Source organism: Danio aesculapii, chromosome 25 (assembly GCF_903798145.1).
Source record: "Danio aesculapii chromosome 25, fDanAes4.1, whole genome shotgun sequence".
Lineage (NCBI taxonomy): Eukaryota > Metazoa > Chordata > Actinopteri > Cypriniformes > Danionidae > Danio > Danio aesculapii.
The window spans coordinates 15,654,307-15,675,044 of record NC_079459.1 but is presented as its reverse complement, the minus strand read 5'-3'; the positions used below and the strand labels follow the sequence as shown (position 1 = coordinate 15,675,044).

General features: G+C 33.3%; 4 protein-coding genes across 4 annotated transcripts; 1 reads left to right on the top strand and 3 right to left on the bottom strand.

The window, feature by feature from the left end:
* Positions 1 to 38: 38 nt before the first annotated feature.
* pth1a (parathyroid hormone 1a) lies at positions 39 to 880 on the bottom strand. The gene is made up of 3 exons (XM_056452325.1): positions 858 to 880; positions 613 to 716; positions 39 to 518 (listed from the first exon to the last, which is right to left on the bottom strand). The coding sequence occupies exons 2-3, from the start codon at positions 705 to 707 to the stop codon at positions 305 to 307; spliced, it is 309 nt and encodes a 102-aa protein (XP_056308300.1). The 5' UTR covers positions 708 to 716; positions 858 to 880; the 3' UTR covers positions 39 to 304.
* A 6,390-nt stretch (positions 881 to 7,270) lies between these two features.
* si:ch211-176l24.4 (uncharacterized) lies at positions 7,271 to 12,098 on the top strand. Its single transcript, XM_056452268.1, has 3 exons — positions 7,271 to 7,514; positions 7,589 to 7,637; positions 11,158 to 12,098. Exon 3 carries the CDS (start codon positions 11,163 to 11,165, stop codon positions 12,096 to 12,098), a length of 936 nt encoding a protein of 311 aa, XP_056308243.1. The 5' UTR covers positions 7,271 to 7,514; positions 7,589 to 7,637; positions 11,158 to 11,162.
* A 68-nt stretch (positions 12,099 to 12,166) lies between these two features.
* On the bottom strand, positions 12,167 to 12,518 carry LOC130219793 (phosphatidylinositol N-acetylglucosaminyltransferase subunit Y). The gene has a single exon (XM_056452270.1). The coding sequence runs from the start codon at positions 12,516 to 12,518 to the stop codon at positions 12,303 to 12,305; it is 216 nt and encodes a 71-aa protein (XP_056308245.1). The 3' UTR covers positions 12,167 to 12,302.
* A 36-nt stretch (positions 12,519 to 12,554) lies between these two features.
* LOC130219792 (protein preY, mitochondrial-like) lies at positions 12,555 to 15,506 on the bottom strand. The gene is made up of 2 exons (XM_056452269.1): positions 15,235 to 15,506; positions 12,555 to 12,696 (listed from the first exon to the last, which is right to left on the bottom strand). The coding sequence occupies exons 1-2, from the start codon at positions 15,423 to 15,425 to the stop codon at positions 12,555 to 12,557; spliced, it is 333 nt and encodes a 110-aa protein (XP_056308244.1). The 5' UTR covers positions 15,426 to 15,506.
* Between the last annotated feature and the right edge of the window lie 5,232 nt (positions 15,507 to 20,738).

Below are 20,738 nucleotides of genomic sequence, written 5' to 3'. Positions count from 1 at the left end.
TTGCTAAAAAATATACCTTTATTTTACATTGTCGTCATAAATAAAAGCTTCTCTCTTCAGAAACATTTGGTCCTACAGCATTTTTCTCTGTAAACAGTACTAGGTTAGGCTGCATAAACATAGCCTAAATGCTTTCAGCTACAATGTTACACGGCTTAGCCGCTAAGGAAAATATGCAAAACAGCAATAAATAATCCACTTTTAGAAAAAATAAATATTGTTAATAAAATAATTAAGGCTATTTGTTGAGCAGCTTGATTTCGTTCCCTGAGTCAATCCCATGCGCTGTTATCCTAATCTGTTTTCATGATGGGTTCATGAGCTTTTCCAAAACGGCCATGATCTCTTCAGCTTCCCCTGGATTCAGCTCCTTGAGTTCGGGAATAATGTCCGTGTTTTTGACTGATGCCGTGTGGATTCCCCGCAGTTTCATCTGCAGCCAGTCCTGCCTCAGCTCCACATGCTTATGAACGCCGAGGTTATGCATCAGCTGCACTTCATTCACTGCCCGTTTGCTTCTGGAAGAGAAAAAAAAAAATTATTTTGATACAGAACACACACCAAAAAGCGTTTTTATTGTTGAAGTTCTGACTACATGTTCAATCTTCTTACCTCAGAGGCCTGCTTTCTGCATTTGCTGAAAATAATAATATAAAGAAGGAGACCAATATAACTGTTTTCAGCAAAATCCCGTTGATGGAAACCATTTTATGAAGCTGTGAATAAACAGAAGTGCATTAGAAATAGGCCTATTTAGTGACAAAATTACATTTAACATATGTTGATTAAATAATATGAAAGACTGTTAAAATATATTTGTTTTTTAAAGGTTGAAACAGTTATAATCCTACCCTCACCGTTGGTGTTGATATAGCTGGTTGTGGGTGTTGAGCTGGTTTACGGTTCACCGGGTGAGCGGAGCTCCTTTTATAACCCTGCGCCCATTGATGAGCCGCTTCATTATTGGTGATGATGTCACCGCGATGAACAACACGTCTATAATTCAGCGTCCATTATACCTTCACTTGACCCTGAATCTGAACTTCTGGAAGTAAGCGAGAGAGACGGGCAACTGAACTTTTTGCTGAACTTTTCCAAAGAATCATTAGACATTCTCAGATTTAATTTTAAACATATACAAGCTTTAATACAAGCATTTTATATATATATATATATATATATATATATATATATATATATATATATATGTATATTACCGGCCACCAAAGGTTTGGGGTCAGTAGGATTTTTAAATGTTTTAAAATAAGCTGCTCCTGCTCACCAAGGCTGCATTTATTTAATCAAAAATACAGTATAAATTGTAAAATTGTGAAATATTATTGCAATATTAAATAACTGTTCAAAAGTAGTTTGTAATGTAATTAATTTCATAATTTATTCCAGTGATTTTAATAGATGAACAGAATAATTTTCTTTTAAAACAAAAAGAAAAAACTGACCCCAAATGTTTGACCGCTATATACCAATATATACCGATATACCGATATCGTGCTATACCGATTATATATATATATAATGCTTATAAAATTTTGCTTGGTAGTATAGCTAAAATAAAACTAACAATATCTTAAATATTATTATGCGATTAAATTCCAGCAACATGTGATTGTGTACCTTGTATAGCAGTGTAGCAATACCAGTAAATTTTGACCACGTGGTGACATTTTTCCCATGAGGCAAATGACTCAAAAACCACATATAATGAAGTATTTTGAAAATGAAAAAAATGCAGATTGTTTCTTGTGAGAGTTGGGTTTAGGAGTAGTGGTTAGAATATACAGTTTTTTCTGAACAAACTGTACAGTTTATAAAAATCATTAAAATGAGAAGTCCTCATAAAGATAGCTGTACAATTGTATGTGTTAAATGTAGTTTTTATGAAAAATATTTAACATTTTTACAGCAATATTCCAGTTTGTTATATTTCAAATCTTCATGTACATTTGAGTAATGATAAGTGATAAAAAATTACCCATAGATTGAATATTACACTTATATTCATAAATAAATAATTTATTATAACTAATTTATAAGATTTCACATTTTTGGTTAAGTTTTTTTAAATATTTATAAATTATTAGATTTAAATTCCTAAACATGATTGTGTTATTGCAACTTTTTAAGACTACTAGGATTCTTCCTACATTTGTTCTTTTGCACAGAATAATTACATATTTATTGACTGACAAGCTGCTAGATGTTTTCTCCATCAGTTGGTAATGCAGCCAAGCAACCTGCTCCAGGCACAGGTGTCCAGAGCGGCTCTCAGGGAGGTGCAGGCCTCGGTCCTACTTTTATGGTCCGCGGATGACACATTAGGTAACTATGAGCAAAGTTTTCTAAATGTAGCCCAGGAATGGCTATGTCATGACACAGAGAGCACCTAAACAGGTCTGACCTATGGATCTTCCCTCGTGGTGTGGTTAGAGTTTCTCCTATGACTGGAGAAAAAGCAGAGTATGACGACAGGGAGCAGGCAGTCTGATGACATACGAGGTAATAGGCATGAATTATAGAGGTTGCCAGAGATCGTCACCCAATATCTGTGTTTTAATGCAATAACCAGCAAAGCGAGCTGTATCCAATACTGCTTATTCTAGAGATGCCCACTGCATCTTGTGCATTGCACCTGTCGATGGGCTTCTGTTTCATCCTCTGGCATTCTGTAAAACAAACTTCACAGGTGGCAAGCAATTAAAGTTGTTTACATACCAGTTTGGCGAGATTTATGGCCTAAAGGCCCGCGCGTTGAAGATGTTTGACCCCGTCCTGGTCTTTTCGCTGTGCGCTTATGGTCTGAAGTGGGCATGGACTGTTTAGATGACACCCACCAAACAAATAGACCTTTGACTCTTGCATGAGATCCCTAACTATCCGGAGCAGTATTTAGAGCCTTCGTAGGCAGGAGTGGGGACCTTTTGACCCCAACTGCAGTTCGCATTACCTCATGCTTGATCGATGCAGGACATATCATCGGCAGTGTGTGTTACACGTGATTATTCAGAAGAATTCAGCAGGAGAAGATCAAGTCACCTAAGGACACCCAATGTAATCCACAGGTGTAGACAAGCTAAGTGAATTTAAATGAATAAATCTATATTAAATCTATTTTATTTTGGCTTTTTTCAAGGTTTATTGAGCGGTAAATGTACTGAGACTTTTATTTCATTAAATTGATGTAATTTCAACTGGACGTCACGGTGGCTCAGTAGTTAGCACTGTCGTCTCACATCAAGTAGGTCGCCGGTGTGAATTCTGGCTGAGCTAGTTGGCAGTTCTGTGTGGAGTTTGCATGTTCTTCACATGTTCGCATGGGTTTCCTTTGGGTGCACCTGTATTCCCCACAGTCGAAAGACATGGATGCTCTATAAGTGAATTGGGTAAAAAAATGGTCAATGTGTATTAGTGTGTGTGTGAATGGATGTTTTCCAGTACTGGGTTGCAGCTGCTAGGGCATCTGCTGCATAAAACATATGCTGGAATAGTTGACGGTTCATTCCACTGTGGCAACCCTGATAAATAAGGAACTAATCCAAGGGAAAATTAATGAATGAATATTTCCAACTCAAATTGAATACTGAGTAGGGGACAGGGCTTTTTTGTGCAGCAATCTGTTGGTAGCAAATAAATGGTGAGAGGGATGTGGCTAAGAATATTATGGCTGAAGCCACTTATGTCATGCTTCCATTCAGAAAAGCAAATGGTCATAATTTGATCGAAGATTACCAAAATAAATTTTTTTTTCTGTTGATTAATAGGCTCTTTGCACAGCTAGAGTTGCAAAGCCAATGATAAACTTCTGTTGAAAGCTTAATGTTAACAATTTCACAAGGTTGTTTTTACAGCATCGATGTTGTAATGTCATCATAATACATTCAGATAAATAGACTTAAGGATTCATTTAGTTGTTCAAGCATAAAACAAGATTAAAGACCATTGTAATTATTAATGCCGTCTGTAGCAACAAACTAGAGCAGAAATTCCATTGAAAATACTGATGTAAAATAAACATAAGTCATATTTTAAAGACATGGCTGGGGGAAATGAAATTTAATGCAGTGCTTCTTATCCGATCTGAGACCCACTTCATATCGTATATCCAACAGGCAGTGAAGATCGCTGATTTTTAAAGAAATCAGATCTTAAACGTGACAATTTTGTAATGGAAAGGCAGTTCACTGGAAGTTTATTTATTTTCCAAATAAACATTTTGAATTCACACAGACTTTAATGCAATATTTGATGACCTAAACAGATAGTAATACTGGGGTTCCAGAAGAAATCCATTCAGTTTCTACAAAGGTTAACTATTTTTTTTTACAATAAATGATAAACTTTTAAAAACAGACCTTCTGTGACCTCTGATGATATTATGTAATCAAATATGCTGTTTTACAATAATCTGTTGGCATGAGTTCATCTTATTATTAAAACAATCATGTTTAAAGGGCACCTATTTTACCCCCTTTTCAAGATTTAAGATAAATAATGTCTCCAGAATGTGTGTGTAAAGTTTCAGCTCAAAATACCCATCAGATTATTTATTATACCTTTATAAATGGAAATTCTAAGGTCTGGGGACACTGTAGCTGTTTTTGTTGCCTGTGTCTTTAATGCAAATTAGCTAGTTATCCCCGCCCACAGATCCCACGTGTCTCCTTCTGCTGCATCTCACCTCAGATAAACAGCACAGTGACAGACACAAAGCACATGGTTATTTGATGTATTTGTTGTGGATTTAATTCAAGCCTTTCTGCAACGATCAGTCACACACGAATGCCATTACAAAGTTCGCAGGACACACACACACACACACACACACACACACATTTAACTTTGCACTGTTTTTGCATGGAAAACCGGGATTGAAGCATTTTCTTTTGTAATTGTCCTGACATGTGGCTGTGGTGATGAATTACAGCAAGTTTACTGATTTTTTCTTTATTACAAACATGCACGTTTTAAACTTGAAACAGATCTTTTAATGCCAGTTAAGTTGCAAGTGCACTCTTGTGAATATGATTATAGGCGTTACTATGGAGACATGTTAATAAGGGCTTTTCATTTAATTCGGTGGGCAGGGAATGGGGGCTTCAAAATAAGATTTGGATCCTAATTTAATCTTAGGAAATAAAAAAAAAGAGACTTGTGTTTATATCACTCCTATATGACAGTACACACACTATACCTACACACAGTTCTGTCCAAACAACTTCCAAAAGATGTTTTTGCATCATAAGTGCCTTTTAATATAAAATGTGTGCAGCAAAACTACATTACCCAAAATGTCAAACAGAAACTCCACCAATCAGAAAGTCACAGTCAGCAAAAGAAATCTTCATTGCCTAGTTACAGTTCTTTTGCAGGACAGCAGATGTAATTTTGTGTGACAACTCAGAGAAGTGCGGTAAAGATGCATTTACAAATATTAAAATATAGCATTAAAAGACCAGTAATTTCTTAACATAACAGGCTTAAGAACTCAATTAAGTTTGAGTAATACAAAGTAATGTACCACCCACAGAAACCATTCAACATAAGAGACTAGCAGTTAAAATTGCATTTACCTGTATTTATGCTTCAGTGCAAAATGCAGTTTATTTTTGTTGGATCTGACTTGTATGAGTGGGTCGCTCTTTTGGAATATGTAACTAGTCCAGGCTGGTGCAGTGGTCACTTTTAATCCTCTGGTTGTTTTGCTTCTTCTGACACTAAAACAAGAGATACGATCAAATGAATATTTTGTATATATTTATACTTTTTTGTTGTTGTGATATTGTAATTTCAGAGACTGTAATAGTCCTGGACATTATATAATTTCACGGGAAGTGGAACAAAGGTCCCTATTTCATAGACTGCCCCGCACTGGACACCATATTAATTTCAAAACATTCAAAACTGCTTTGTTTTTCAGTTGGTAAAAACAGTATAACTTGAACACTTGGAAACAAGTGAAACAGTCAGAAAAGTGTTTACATGAAATATTGATTCAAGAAAAGGTAAGATTTTATAAATGCAATTTGTAAACGAGATTTGACATTTACAGAATAGACTGTGCAATGTTCACATGTTCAGCATTTGAAAGGCACATATATTTTATACAATGTGTAATATATTTTACCAAAATATACTATGCAACACAAAAAAGTGCTGTATTATACACAATTTATTGATAAATAATATAAACATCATAGTATGCCCAAAAATAAATGTATTACTTTGTTTGGAAATCTAAATCCAAATTATCTGTTTTGTAATATAATAAACCTTTACTTTTGTGCCTTTTCATCCCTACAAATCTACCCACATCAAAAAATTCTACAGTAATGCATAATCAATACTGTACTGTTCTTGAACCTTACTAAGGTAAAGTATTCTAATTGATCGGTTATAATAATATAAACAAATTACCCAATGCTGTAGTTTTATACAACTATAGGTTATATTACGCGAATACACCACAGTTTACTGTAGTAAAATACTAAATTATTTTACAGTATTTATTACAGTATATCAGTTAACAACTGTTAATACCATAGTATGCTAGGGCAATCTTTAACAAAGTGTTGTAAACAGTATAGTACAACAAAAGCACTTTACTATAAATTACTGTAGTATTTGTACGTGGGTAAGTTAGTGACGCTGTTTAAGTCATCATTACATTTTGTAGCCTAGCAGAAACCAACACTCCTTAATGCACGTTCACATGAGATATCACCATTGAACTATAAACAGAGTGGCAGTAAAATTATTTTAGCTGCTGTTTGCTGACGTGATAGACCGCGGAAGCCATTCCTTACAAGAACAGCCACAAAAGCCCCCTTTATGTGAGAGAGGGATTTCTCCAGCAATGAAAATACTTGCCTGACAGGTCGAGTGACGCACACGGGACTGACGCTTATTCAAGCTCTGACTAAAAGAAATAAAGGTTGCGTAGCAAAGCGTCGTCACGGCAACGGCGTGATTTACGAAAAGGCCCATATTTAGTAAACGGATTTTTACAGTGATTTCCTTTACACTTCATTTTTATTGAAATAATTTAATAATGTATTATTTAAACCGTGATTATATTGAATTTTACGTAATAAAATGACATGTTATTTTAAAATAACCTTTTCTAAAAAAATTGTTTATGGAAGTAGCCGATACTTACTGAGCATGCGCATATCGCGCATTAAAATGAAGCGGTAACTGTCGGAGTGTGTACTTTGTTAATTGTAAAACGTAAGTACGTGACAGTTTTCTTTTTGTTTCAGTTCCAATAAGTTAAATATTTGTAATTTAACTGCAGCTTGTAATGTATTTAGTCGCTTAGGACGCGTGGTTGAACACGTTTGTTAATGTAAGAAATGTTGCTAATCTGTAGCGAGTAACGTCGCGTCATGTTACATTGTAGCATGAACCTTTACTACAGTATTTATGTTTTATGTACAGCTAGACTACGGTGCACTCGACTCGATCTGTCTAAAGGAAAAGGTGATCAGTTAAATGAGGTAAGAGTTATGTAAAAGTTTGTTTATAATATTATTAAATATATTTTATTAAAATGATTTATTCACATCAACAGGTGTTGGTGAGGGAAACACCAGACAAACAGGAAACTTCACTTTGATGAGGTATTTGCGTAATCTATGATTTTAGGAAATATGTTTAAAGTGCGCACCAAAATGAGATATTTGTCTTTTATAATTTAATATACACAATTTGAACATTTTGTTTTTAATATCTCAAACATCAAAATAACTTTCTTACATCTCATATTCTAAATATTCATAGAATATGAAACGCAAGAAAACATTATTTTTACATTGTAGAATTTATATACATGTTTTCTCCATGTTTGTGTGGGTTTCCTCTGGGTCCTCCGGTTTCCCCCACAGTCCAAGACATGCAATATAGGTGAATTGAAGAAATTAAATTGGCCGTAGTGTATGTGTGTGAATGAGGGTGTTAGGATGTTTCCCAGTACTGGGTTGCAGCTGCAAGGGCATCCGCTGCGTAAAACATTTGCTGTATGAGTTGGTGGTTCATTCCGCTGTGGTGACCCCTGATGAATAAAAAAAGACTTATGAATGAATTAATTTATTTAATCTAATCTTTAAATCTCATAAAAGGCCGGTGTGCTCGAAACATTACAGGCCCGTAGCCAGCCTATTGAACAGGGTGGTTCTTTTTTCTCAAAAAGTGGAGCTTTTTGCAGTTATACTCCTCAATTTCTATTAAATTGTGAGGTTCATATACTGTTGTTTTAGTGACATTTTAAGCATTAATCTTCGCTGCATTTGCTTGTCACATGGTGATCATAACCACACTTTTTGATGCAACAAAAATATTTTCCATAATTTTGTAAAAGCTCTTACTATACTACTTTACCACAAAGTGTTTATTTAGAAATCTGCCATTAAAACTGTTTTATTGCGCATTTAAAAGTTATTACAGTTTTATAAATAATGTTATGAGATTAGAATTTTAAATTAAGAATTTTCAATAGTTTTGAAAGTGTGAAAAAATACTTTTTTTTAAAAATACAAATTTATGATCATGCATCATAAAAAACTATTAGGAATCGGTTAAAACCTTTCTAAAAACCATCTTAAAAACCACTAAAAACCATCTTAAAAGCTGTAGCCTGTAGGTAAATAACAAACTGGCCAGCTCATTTTTTCAGTCTGAATTTGTAAAATTAAATAATTAAAAATTACATTTGTCTTAAAGCCTTCTTCTATCAGTTATTTTCACAATTTATGGTGGCATACTGTCAAAAATGGGACAAATTACCTCATATAGGGGCCACATTCTGGACTTTGTCGGTGGAGGGGGTGTGTGGGCCTTTCGAACCAACTCCCCCTGGCTACGGGCCTGCATTACATGCTGTAATAGCCGTGTTAAGTGAATAATTTGATGCTTTTGGTTTTGCTGCCTTATATTCATATATACAGGTCCTTTTCAAAAAATTTGCATATTGTGATAAAGTTCATTATTTTCTGTAATGTACTGATAAAGATTAGACTTTCGTATATTTTAGATTCATTACACTCAAGCCTTTTATTGTTGTAATATTGATGATTTTGGCATACAGCTCATGAAAACCCAAAATTCCTATCTCAAAAAATTAACATATTTCATCCAACCAATAAAAGAAAAGTGTTTTAATACAAAAAAAGTCAACTTTCAAATAATTATGTTCAGTTATGCACTCAATACTTGGTCGGGAATCCTTTTGCAGAAATGACTGCTTCAATGTGGCGTGGCATGGAGGCAATCAGCCTGTGGCACTGCTGAGGTGTTACGGAGGTCCAGGATGCTTCGATAGCAGCCTTAAGCTCATCCAGAGTGTTGGGTCTTGCATCTCTCAAGTTTCTTCACAATATCCCACAGATTCTCTATGGGGTTCAGGTCAGGAGAGTTGGCAAACCAATTGAGCACAGTAATACCATGGTCAGTAAACCATTTACTAGTGGTTTTGGCACTGTGAGCAGGTGCCAGGTTGTGCTGAAAAAGGAAATCTTTTCTCCATAAAGCTTTTCAGCAGATGGAAGCATGAAGTGCTCCAAAATCTCCTGATAGCTAGCCGCATTGACGCTGCCCTTGATAAAACACAGTGGACCAACACCAGCAGCTGACATGGCACCCCAGACCATCACTGACTGTGGGTACTTTACACTGGACTTCAGGCATTTTGGCATTTCCCTCTCCCCTGTCTTCCTCCAGACTCTGGCGCCTTGATTTCCGAATGATATGCAAAATTTGCTTTCGTCCGAAAAAAGTACTTTGGACCACTGAGCAACAGTCCAGTGCTGCTTCTCTGTAGCCCAGTTCAGGCGCTTCTGCCTCTGGACCTGGGGAATGCGGCACCTGTAGCCCATTTCCTGCACACGCCTGTACACGGTGGCTCTAGATGTTTCTACTCCAGACTCAGTTCACTGCTTCCGCAGGCCCCCAAGGTCTGGAATCTTGTCACCTCTTCTCGTTGTGCAGCGTTTTCTGCCACACTTTTTCCTTCCCACTGAGGTGCCTTGATACAGCACTCTGGGAACAGACTATTAGTCCAGAAATTTCTTTCTGTGTCTTACCCTCTTGCTTGAGCAAAAGCTTTTTAAAAGCCTCAGGAATCTTTTGCAGGTTTAGAGTTAATTAGTTGATTTAGATGATTAGGTTAATAGCTCATATAGAGAATCTTTTCATGATATGCAAATTTTTTTTTAGATAGGAATTTTGGATTTTCATGAGCTGTATGCCAAACTACTGAACTACTTCAGTTGTGTGTAATGAATCTAAAATATATGAAAGTCTAATGTTTATCAGTACATTACAGAAAATAATGAACTTTATCACAATATGATAATTTTTTGAGAAGGACCTGTATATATGTGTATATATATATATATATATATATATATATATATATATATATATATAAATCAATGTAAAATGAATACACTGAAAAATAATATTGTAGTAAATTTCAGTTAAAGCTACTTTATGCTTAAAAACACAATTCTGAAAACATGTTTGTCTTCTTTTATATATAATACATGTTCAAGTTTTTAGATTTAGTTTTATATCTGCACAGGTCATTGGATTAATAAAATACTTTAAGCTTTTGTATATTTTTTTTATTAAAAGCTTTCTTTAATGCACACTTGAAGAAACAAGCTGAACTGGTTTAGGTATGGGCCTAGTTTCTGATGGTATGATAACATTTGATAAAAATACCACGGTTTCACAGTATCACAGTATTGTGATTACTGCTCGAAAATAAGTTTTTAAAAATTTCTGAGTAAAACAACAACAAAAAACGTTTTCCCCATTGAACACAGTATATTTTATTTTAGGAAACATTTATAGTATTTTGTACCAGTAAACATGTCAGGCTAAATAATTAAAATAAATCATTGACTTCTGCTCTCATTAGTTTCAAACACAGATTTCTTTACAACACATAAAAATCCCTTACAAATACCTTAGGAATGGCATAACAGAAAATTTTAGTGGTTTTAAAACCTTGGACTTTTCCAAACCGCAGTAAACCTTAAACCCGGTTATCGTCCCATGCCTAAATCGGATTTGACTTTTTTGTGATTTTGCTAATATTCTAACTACGGCTTTACACGGTTACTTTACTCTGTTTTATAGAAATAATGTCTTCAATAAAGGGGATGATTCCCAACATTGAAAATGCTACAGCATCCAAGAAGCATAAACACAAGAAAAAGAAGGCAAAGAAGGAAAAAAAGGTTAAGAAAAAAAATAAGCATGTGGCAAACTTCCTGTCACCCTACAGCTTGCGTGAGATGCTTTCTACCCAAACCAAAAAGACTAAGAAATCAAAAAAAGACCTCCAGTACCCTAAAGTCCGAAAACAACCCAAACATCTCCACCAAACTCAACCCATCATTTACTTCTCTCCAGTCAAGAAGAAGCCACAAACAATCAAAAACAAAAGTCACAAGAAACACACGGGGAAAGAAAAAAAGCGAGTCATCTTCAACCTGCCTCCCGAGCAAGACCAAACAAGTGGCGATGAATACTCAAAGAAGCAGTTTATCGTCGAAAGCAGCTTGGAATCCAATATAGCTGAAGAAATGAGCAGCCAAGACCTGTTTATCACGCAGAAATCATTCCTGGATCCACCGGTGGAGATTTCCAGCAGCTCAAGCGGCAACGAAACCATTAGCACGAGGCCACCAGAGATCCGTTCATGTGCATTAACGACTGAAGCGACCACTCAAACAGAAAACTTCTTCACCTTCCCAGTACTCTCCACCTCTTTTAGGTTTCAGCAGCAGCAGAACAGGTCCAGATGTGAAGAACAACCACTGGACTTAAGCTTGCCGAACAGAAGACGACAAACACCACCTATGGTCAATTCAGCCAATCGTATCAAAATCTCAGACACATCGAGCGAAGAAGGAGAAATAGCATTCAAAACCAAAGGTGATCTCCCCCATCTGAAAGTCATCCAGACTCGCCTGAATGAGTCCTTCTACTTTAGGGTAAAGGGTGAAGACTCACCGAAGCCATTGTGTCCTTTGATGAAGCTCACAGAGAGTGCTGAGAAAAGAGCTAAGAAGTAAAAACCGAACATTACCGATTTACGAGTAAGACAAAATTAAGTTCTGGAATTCAAACAAAGACACAAAACTTTAACATTTGCAGTTTTATTCTGTATTTACCATCGTTCACCTCAGCGTTTGCTTCAAGTTAAATGTTCTTGAATAGATCTTCAGTGTCTGTTGTTTTCAAACAAGCTTTGTTCATAATTAAAAGGTGGAGGGAAATCAATTGTGTCTAAATAATTTGATTCCCATCCACTTCCAAAGGTGAAAAAACACGTACACAGGAATAGTTACGGGCAAAAGCAAACTGTAAAAACAGATGCTGCTGGCGCTCGTGCAGCCTTGTGGGAAATTCTCATCCACAGCTGCAGAGTAAAACAATCCAGTTAAAGATATTAGTGGTACAAGTACAGTCACTGTTGATAGGGAGAAAAACATTGTGGTGGAAAATAAATAATTAATGGCAAATCTGAGTTATGACTCTGAAGGTTTTTCAGGTGCTTTGGTCTTGTGGATCATTCGTGCATCTTGTGGGATCATGTTAGGAATGCCATCAATGATGGGATATGCGATGCCAAGCTCTTCGTTTATCAGTTCGTTGCTATTTCCGTCGTACCTTTAAAAAGAAAACGCAGGTAAATGTGTGTATAAGAACTGGAAATAATGAAAACACGAATTATCTTTACTAAACCTTTAAGCTTCTTAAATAAAATGCTAAAATATTTTAGTTATTTAAGTTATCACTGCTTATTATCAATGGTTATGATCAGATATTATTATAATTATTACTATTATTAACATTACTGAAAGTAATAATAAAATGCTAATGTAATTTGTAGTAATAACTAAAACAGACTATAATAATAATAATTATAATTTTTATTATAATTATCAATCATTAAAGTAATATCAAAATAAATAATGCAAACTACCATTTATGCTACGACTAATTTTGCATTACATGCGCTTGTTTTTTTTATAATAGTAATTCCCGTTCTTGCATCTACTACATTTTTTTCAGATGTGTTATTGTTATTGTTATTATTATTATTATTATTAATAACAGTTATTAAATAAATAATATAATATGGTTAATGTAAATTAATAACCACTAGTAATGACCGCAAATAACCGTTAGTGCTGTCTAACGATTAAATGCAAACAAAATACAAGTATGTATTTACGTGAGTTTGCATACTCGCCATGAAGAAATAGTGTATATATATATATTAAAAAAATAGATAAAATACAAAAATTATGTGTGCATACTCGCTGTGAATAAATATTGTGCATTTATAAATAAAAAATATATAAAATACAAAAAATGATGTGCGTACTCGCTGTATATAAATATTGTACATTAGGGTTGCACGATATTGGACAAATCTTTTCACAAGAAGGTTTGAATAGCTCTATTTGATGGTTTTCTGGGGAGTCAAACAGTATTCAGGTACAGAAACTGAATAATGACTTTGTGTTACTTTGTTTTGTCTTATTTCTAGTACAAATATTTAAAAAATTCTTAGACCAAGTAAAAATATTGTTTAATTTTCACCGTCAGAAGAAATAACTGAAAATTACGAGATTTTGAAAATATCTGCCAGTGAGGTACATGATTTGAATCTTGTTTTCGCTTTAAAAATTTAGACATTTGGACTAGAAACAAGACAAAAATTCTAAGTAAGAAATGTTTTTTTTTTTTTTTTTTTGCATAAATCATATAAAGTCCATATAAATACAGTGATTTAATACAATTCTGTAGCTCCTGGTCAACTATAATTCAGACTCTACATTGCATATCTTCAATGGTGTAAAGTAACATTACAAATACTGAAATTTCTGTAATTGAGTTTTTTCTCAGGAACTGTAATTTTAAAAATGTGTACGTTTACTTTCCCTTGAGTAGAGTTTTAGTGCAGTATTGGTACTTTTACTCCATCATTTTCCTTCAACCTGCAGTCACTACTTTGTTTTTTTCTGGTCTATGGAGATTGGCTAAAGTAGAAAAATCAGTCTTGTGATTCCTCTACAATCAAATAGCACATAAAAATAAATTACTTTTTATGTAATATACATACTGAATACCTGAAGTTATGGTTTATAAATACGCAAATCATTTGGAAGAAATAAAAGTGTCGAAGAAGATGTCAAAAATCTTTACACACAGTGACTCAGACTGTTTAGACTGCACATCACTGATGAGAAGATGGTGGATGTTTACTGTATGATGACTGAAATTGGCCAAACAATAACTAAATGCACTACAGAATGTTACGTTTTCACATCCCTGCACAAATCAATGTTTTACAGCATAACACTCACTACTCTTGACTACTTTTAAATGTCTATTCATATTTTTATTCATATTTTGAGTAATATTTACAACAGATACTTTTACTCTACTTGCACTACGTTTTTGGGCAAGTACTGTTTCCACCTTCCACCCCTGCATATCTCTGAGATGTGACTATTGCGATAGGAATATATGCTGAAAGGATATATTGTGCAGCCCTATTGTGTGTAAATGTGTGTGTGTGTGTGTGTGTGTGTGTGTGTGTGTGTGTGTGTGTGTATGTATATATATATATATATATATATATATATATATATATATATATATATATATATATATATATATATATATATAAATAAATAAATAATGTATAAAATAAAAAATTAAAACCAAAAATTCACAATTATTTATATATAATTCCTATTAGACTTAGCATTTTATATATAGATATATATATATATATATAGATATATATATATATATATATATATATATATATATATATATATATATATATATATATATATATACACATATATATATATACACACATATATATATACACACACATAGACTTTTTTGTGTTTACTTCTTTTTAGATATTATTAATGTTTGACAGCACTATAAAATAAATATTAATCATAAAATTTTGAACTACATTGCATTACTATTGTTTATTTTTATGCTTGCTGTTATTATTATTATTATTATTAACTGAACAGAAGTAATAACGTAATACAAACATTAATATATTTAATATATTATTTATGTGATTTGTCAGAAGGTTAAACTATGTTTTAAAGATCAGTTTGAATTAATACAGAAGGTAATAATAATATAAAGTTTGTTGAAGAATCACACCTGAGTGGTTTTTTGGACAGCGGACACACCAGGACCTCCAGCAGGGCCTCGTCAAACGGCGGACTCTGGCTGTCCTTCACTGCATCACAGCGACTCCTCTGCTGAGCGCCGACCTTCAGGAGCTGCACGGCGGACACTGATCTCTGAACGGCCAAAACTCCTGTGCCAAGAGTCCTCAAAACATGAGACATGTCCGAAGACAGAGGTGCGCTGAAAACACAACTTATTTCACCCGTTTGTTGAACCGGAAGTGCTGCATTCGGCGGCGGTGCGTCTGGAAAACGTGTCCCTGATCGTGTTTAGATCTTTGAGGTGGTTCCGGTGACAAAATCTTCATTACTTCATTCATTTATTTTCCAATGAGTCCAATGAACCGCCAGCTTATCAGCATATGTTTTACGCAGCGGATGCCCTTCCAGCTGCAACCCAACACCGGAAAAACAAGATGTTCAGTAAACTAATTTAGTTTGAACACATATCATTTAACATAAGATATTTCATCTGACATTTGACTTAATTAAATAACATCTGACTATTAATAATATTACACTATAATATACAACCTTTTCCCGTTGCATCAAATTTATTGTTAACATTGTTTCCATGGTATGTAATATTTATCATGAGTATAGCAGGAGTATTATTATTATTATTATTATTATTATTATTATTATTATTATTATTATTATTATTATTATTATTATTATTATTATTATTATTATATAAATGCATTGATAAAAACTTAAATTAATAATCCAAACTACTAATAGTAAAACAATTAATAGAATTTTGCACCATATATTTATTATAATATAATATAATATAATACAATATAATGCAATATAATGTAATATAATATAATACAATGTAATATAATATAATATAATATAATATAATACAATATAATATAATATAATGTAATGTAATATAATATAATATAATGTAATATAATATAATATAATATAATATAATATAATACAATATAATATAATACAATATAATATAATATAATATAATATAATATAATACAATATAATATAATATAATATAATATAATATAATATAATATAATATAATATAATACATTATAATACAATATAATATAATATAATATAATACAATATAATATAATATAATATAATATAATATAATATAATATAATATAATATAATATAATATAATATAATACAATATAATATAATATAATGTAATATAATGTAATGTAATATAATATAATATAATTATATAATGTAATATAATATAATATAATATAATATAATATAATATAATATAATATAATATAATATAATATAATATAATATAACAGTTTAACAGTTATATTTATTTTGTATAACATCTATGTTGTTGTTGTTGTTGTTAATAATAATAATAACTGCACGGATCTGTGAAATAATAATCTTTAAAAGTACAATAAGTGTAAATGTAATAATCTAAAATACTAATACTAAAAATACTAAATAAAAGTAATAATCACTGTCTTTTCCTTTAAAAGTGGACAATTTGTGTAATACTTTTAGGCTAAATAAAAGATTTAATTGACTATTAAATATTCTTTATATCAGAAGGAATGAGAATGATAGAAGTAAAACATTGGTTCCAAGAAATAACTGTGAGAAGAGTGTAATAATAAAAAGATTTGAAGACTTCAGTAGACCTACACAAAATTATATCCTGACGCCAGTGTGTGGCGCTCTTCCCTAATGCTATGTAAAATGATACAAACCCACCATGAGAAGCTTAAGAGATTCAATACGACCAGCAGATGCCGCCATTTAACTTTCCAATAAACAAACACAATAGATACTACAGAAATGCTTCATGAAGGGTTGATAAAATGGGGGGGAAAGAATTGTAAGCGCTTCTGATGGGACTTATTTCATAATTATAAGCGTCCAGTGCACATTTAGTGATAGAAAATACGGCATGGTATGATTTAGTCTGGGGAACAAATCTCACTTTTAACTTGTTTATTTTGATTGTATGGCTGTTGCGCATCACAAAAAATAGTAGCTACTGTACATAGTGTTTTAGTGAAGTACTGGAAACTACAGTGATATCGGATACTGTACTACTAGACTATCAATATATTATAGGCTTCTACAATAAACCACAGTTCACTGTATTTAAAAACAAAAATACATTGCAGTATTTATTACAGTTTATAAGTTTACAACAGTTAATACTCGAGTATGCATTCATTTTCAAGAATCGTAAATACTAATATACAGTATACTTTTCTGTCCTCAAAAACACTTAAGTATTAACTCTAAATTACTATAGTATTTTTTCATGTGGGATAATCTGCATGGGCGACACAGTGGCTCGGTGGTTAGCACTGTCACCTCACAGCAGGATGGTCACTGATTTGAGTCCCAGGTGAGCCATTTGGCTTTTCTGTGTGGAGTTTGCTTGTTCTCCCCGTGTTGGTGTGGGTTTCCTCCGGGTGCTCTGGTTTCCTCCACAGTCAAACACATGTGGTGTAGGTGAACTGAATAAACTAAATTGGCCATAGTGAATGAGAGTGTATCAATGGTTCCCAGTACTGGGTTGCAGCTGGAAGGGCATGTGCTATGTAAAACATATGCAGGATAAGTTGGCGGTTCATTCTGCTGTGGTGACCCCTGATGAATAAAGGGACTAAGCTGAAGGAAAATGAACTAATAATCTGCATGACATTCTGCATCTCTTAATTTAGGTCTAATGTAGGCTTTTATATCTACACCCACACTTTATTTATTTCAATTCCATGTTTATATCTTAATTATTAACTAGAGTTAACTAGACAATCAAAAAGTCTGACAAATATAGTAAATCCTAAGTTTTTATCACAACTGTAAGTTAACATCTTTTGCAGTTTTTTTTATCCAGTGACAGATACAATCTACTTCAGTTCTGATGGCCATGCCGTGCTTACATTGATTTCTACAAGCACTGCAAGCCCAAACAGGGACACATTATTCCCTCCAAAGATCACAGATTGGCCAATTCAAACGGTTGTTGTCGATATTTCTCCAGGTTTGAGCTGATGGAGAGGTAAGAGCTGGAGGAGTGCCACAGAGCTCTGTTCACTGACCTGCCAAGCATGTCAAATGAAACAAACCCGCTCCGGGCCTGAAGCAGGACAGACGCTGCTCAAACTGCATTGTGTGTAAATGCGCTTTTCAATGCTTTGAATGAATCGATTGCTTCTGGAATGAAAAATCCTGCTCTTCTGAAGAATTTCACTTCTGTTATTCGATGAAAACACAAAGAGAAAAACAAAGCAATTTTTTGTAGGTTACGATCAAATTATGCGATCAAATAAATAGAAAACCCATGAATTATGGGATATTCATTGCTTGTCATGCAGAAACAATTCACACTCAAGTAGTTCTAAATTTTAATGAATTTGTTTCTTCTGTTGAAAAAAAAAAGATATTTTGAAGAATGTTGGACTGACTATAATATTTTCTTTTTTTTGTCAAATAAGTGCTTTTGAACACACAGATTCAGAAAGAAAACGATTCTCTGTTTTACATATTTTGTCCACATAAACACAGGCAAAGCAAAGAAATAGAAAAAAAGTAAAAACAATATGAAAATCATAACAATAAATAAAAACCCACCCACATAAGCCAATGTTTACAAAGACCTGCTTGAAGAAGAGAGCATGATAACAAAGCACATTAAAACATTACAGAAATGATGCTTTATTCCACAAGGTTTTTTTTAAGGTAACAGAAAAAAGGATGCCAAGTTTTGTCAAATTGTTTGCGTTTTCTTTTCAAATAGTATCTAATTCACTCTAAATGTAACATACATTTCTGCAAGCCAGAGTTTACATGTAGGGGATTCCCATTTCCCCCAAAAACAGTAGCAGTAGCTTTTCAGCAGTAGTTAAACAGTATGAGAGCAATTTATGTTGTGTATTTGACAACAAATGCATTTGTTGAGAGAATCTCAGAATTAAAAGCATTGGAAATGGTCGTAATTGCAACTTCAACATCTCAGAAAGCTCTTAAAAATTCCATTCCAATAATTCTGTATCTTAGAAAAAAATAAAACTGTGAGATAGATCCGCATCTGATGAATTACATTTGTCACAAAGAGGTGAAATATTTTGGAAGATTCTATGTCATTTTTTCTTTAATATTATTTTGAATCGGGTAAGCTAAATTGTTTGTAGTGTATGTGTTAATGAGTGTGTATGGGTGTTTCCCAGTGATGGGTTGCAGCTGGAACGGCATCCACTGCGTAAAACATATGCTGGATAAGTTGGGAGTTCATTCCGCTGCGGTGACCCCAGATTAAAAAAGGGACTAAGCCAAAAAGAAAATAAATGAATAAATATATGGCTGCTGGTTTTTCAACATTCTTCAAAGTATATTATTGAGAAAGTCATAAAGGTTTGGAATCACTTGAGTATGAGAAAATGGTGAGGAATTGTTTATTTTTGGTTGTACTATCACTTTAACTCATGAGGTGTTTCTTAAAAACAAGGTTTAATTTGGGAAGCTAATTAAATGTAAGTAAAATATATAATAATTGTTCAAATAAAATTCAAAAAAATATAATTTCAGACAGTGGACAAGGAAATACGTCTTATTTAATTAATCTTTATGTACGAAAAAAAACCTAACTAAATAAATAAATACAAAACATAAAAATAAAAATACTTATGACTTTTTTTCCAACTTTTCTCTCACATTAATAAATTGAAATCTCATAGTTTTTTCCTCTGAATCATAAGTTCATATCTTGCAGTCCTTGACTTCCCCATAGTCTCTCTGGTATTTCTTGCAACTGAGTATTTATGTTTTCTCAGATTATATATCTTGCATTTCTTTTTCTCTGAATTGATTTTATATATAAATTCTGGCTCTTTTAAAGAGTTTTTTAGTCAGAATTATGATTTTATAAAATAATAAAATGAATAAAAATACAAATAAAATTTGATTCAGGGCAGCATGGTGGCTCAGTGGTTAGCACTGTCGCCTCACAGCAAGAAGGTCACTGGTTCGAGTCCCAGCTGGATCAGTTGGCATTTCTGTGAGAAGTTTGCAGGTTCTCCCCGTGCTGGTGTGGGTTTCCTCCGGTTGCTCCGGTTTCATCCAAAGTCTGAATACAAGCAGTATAGGGGAATTAAATAAGCTAAATTGGCCGTATGAGTGTGAATGTGATAGTGTATGGGTGAATGAATGAATGAATGAATTAATGAATGAATGAATGATATTATATAGAAGACTATAATATCATACTTGCCATTGCAACAGTCTCAGGTCTTCAACTTTGATTTTAATCATCACGTTAAACTGGCCCGACAGTGTCTACTTGTAGATATCCAGTTCCTTTCAACTAAAACAATTTGTTCTCCGTCAACCGATGGCAATTAGACAGTTTTGCTATTGCCTTCTGTTGCGATTTCCTGCCAGCAGCTCTCAGAAAGGGTTTCACAGTTGCTAGTATCCATTTAATCAAGCTTGAACTCTTTTCTGCTCCATTAT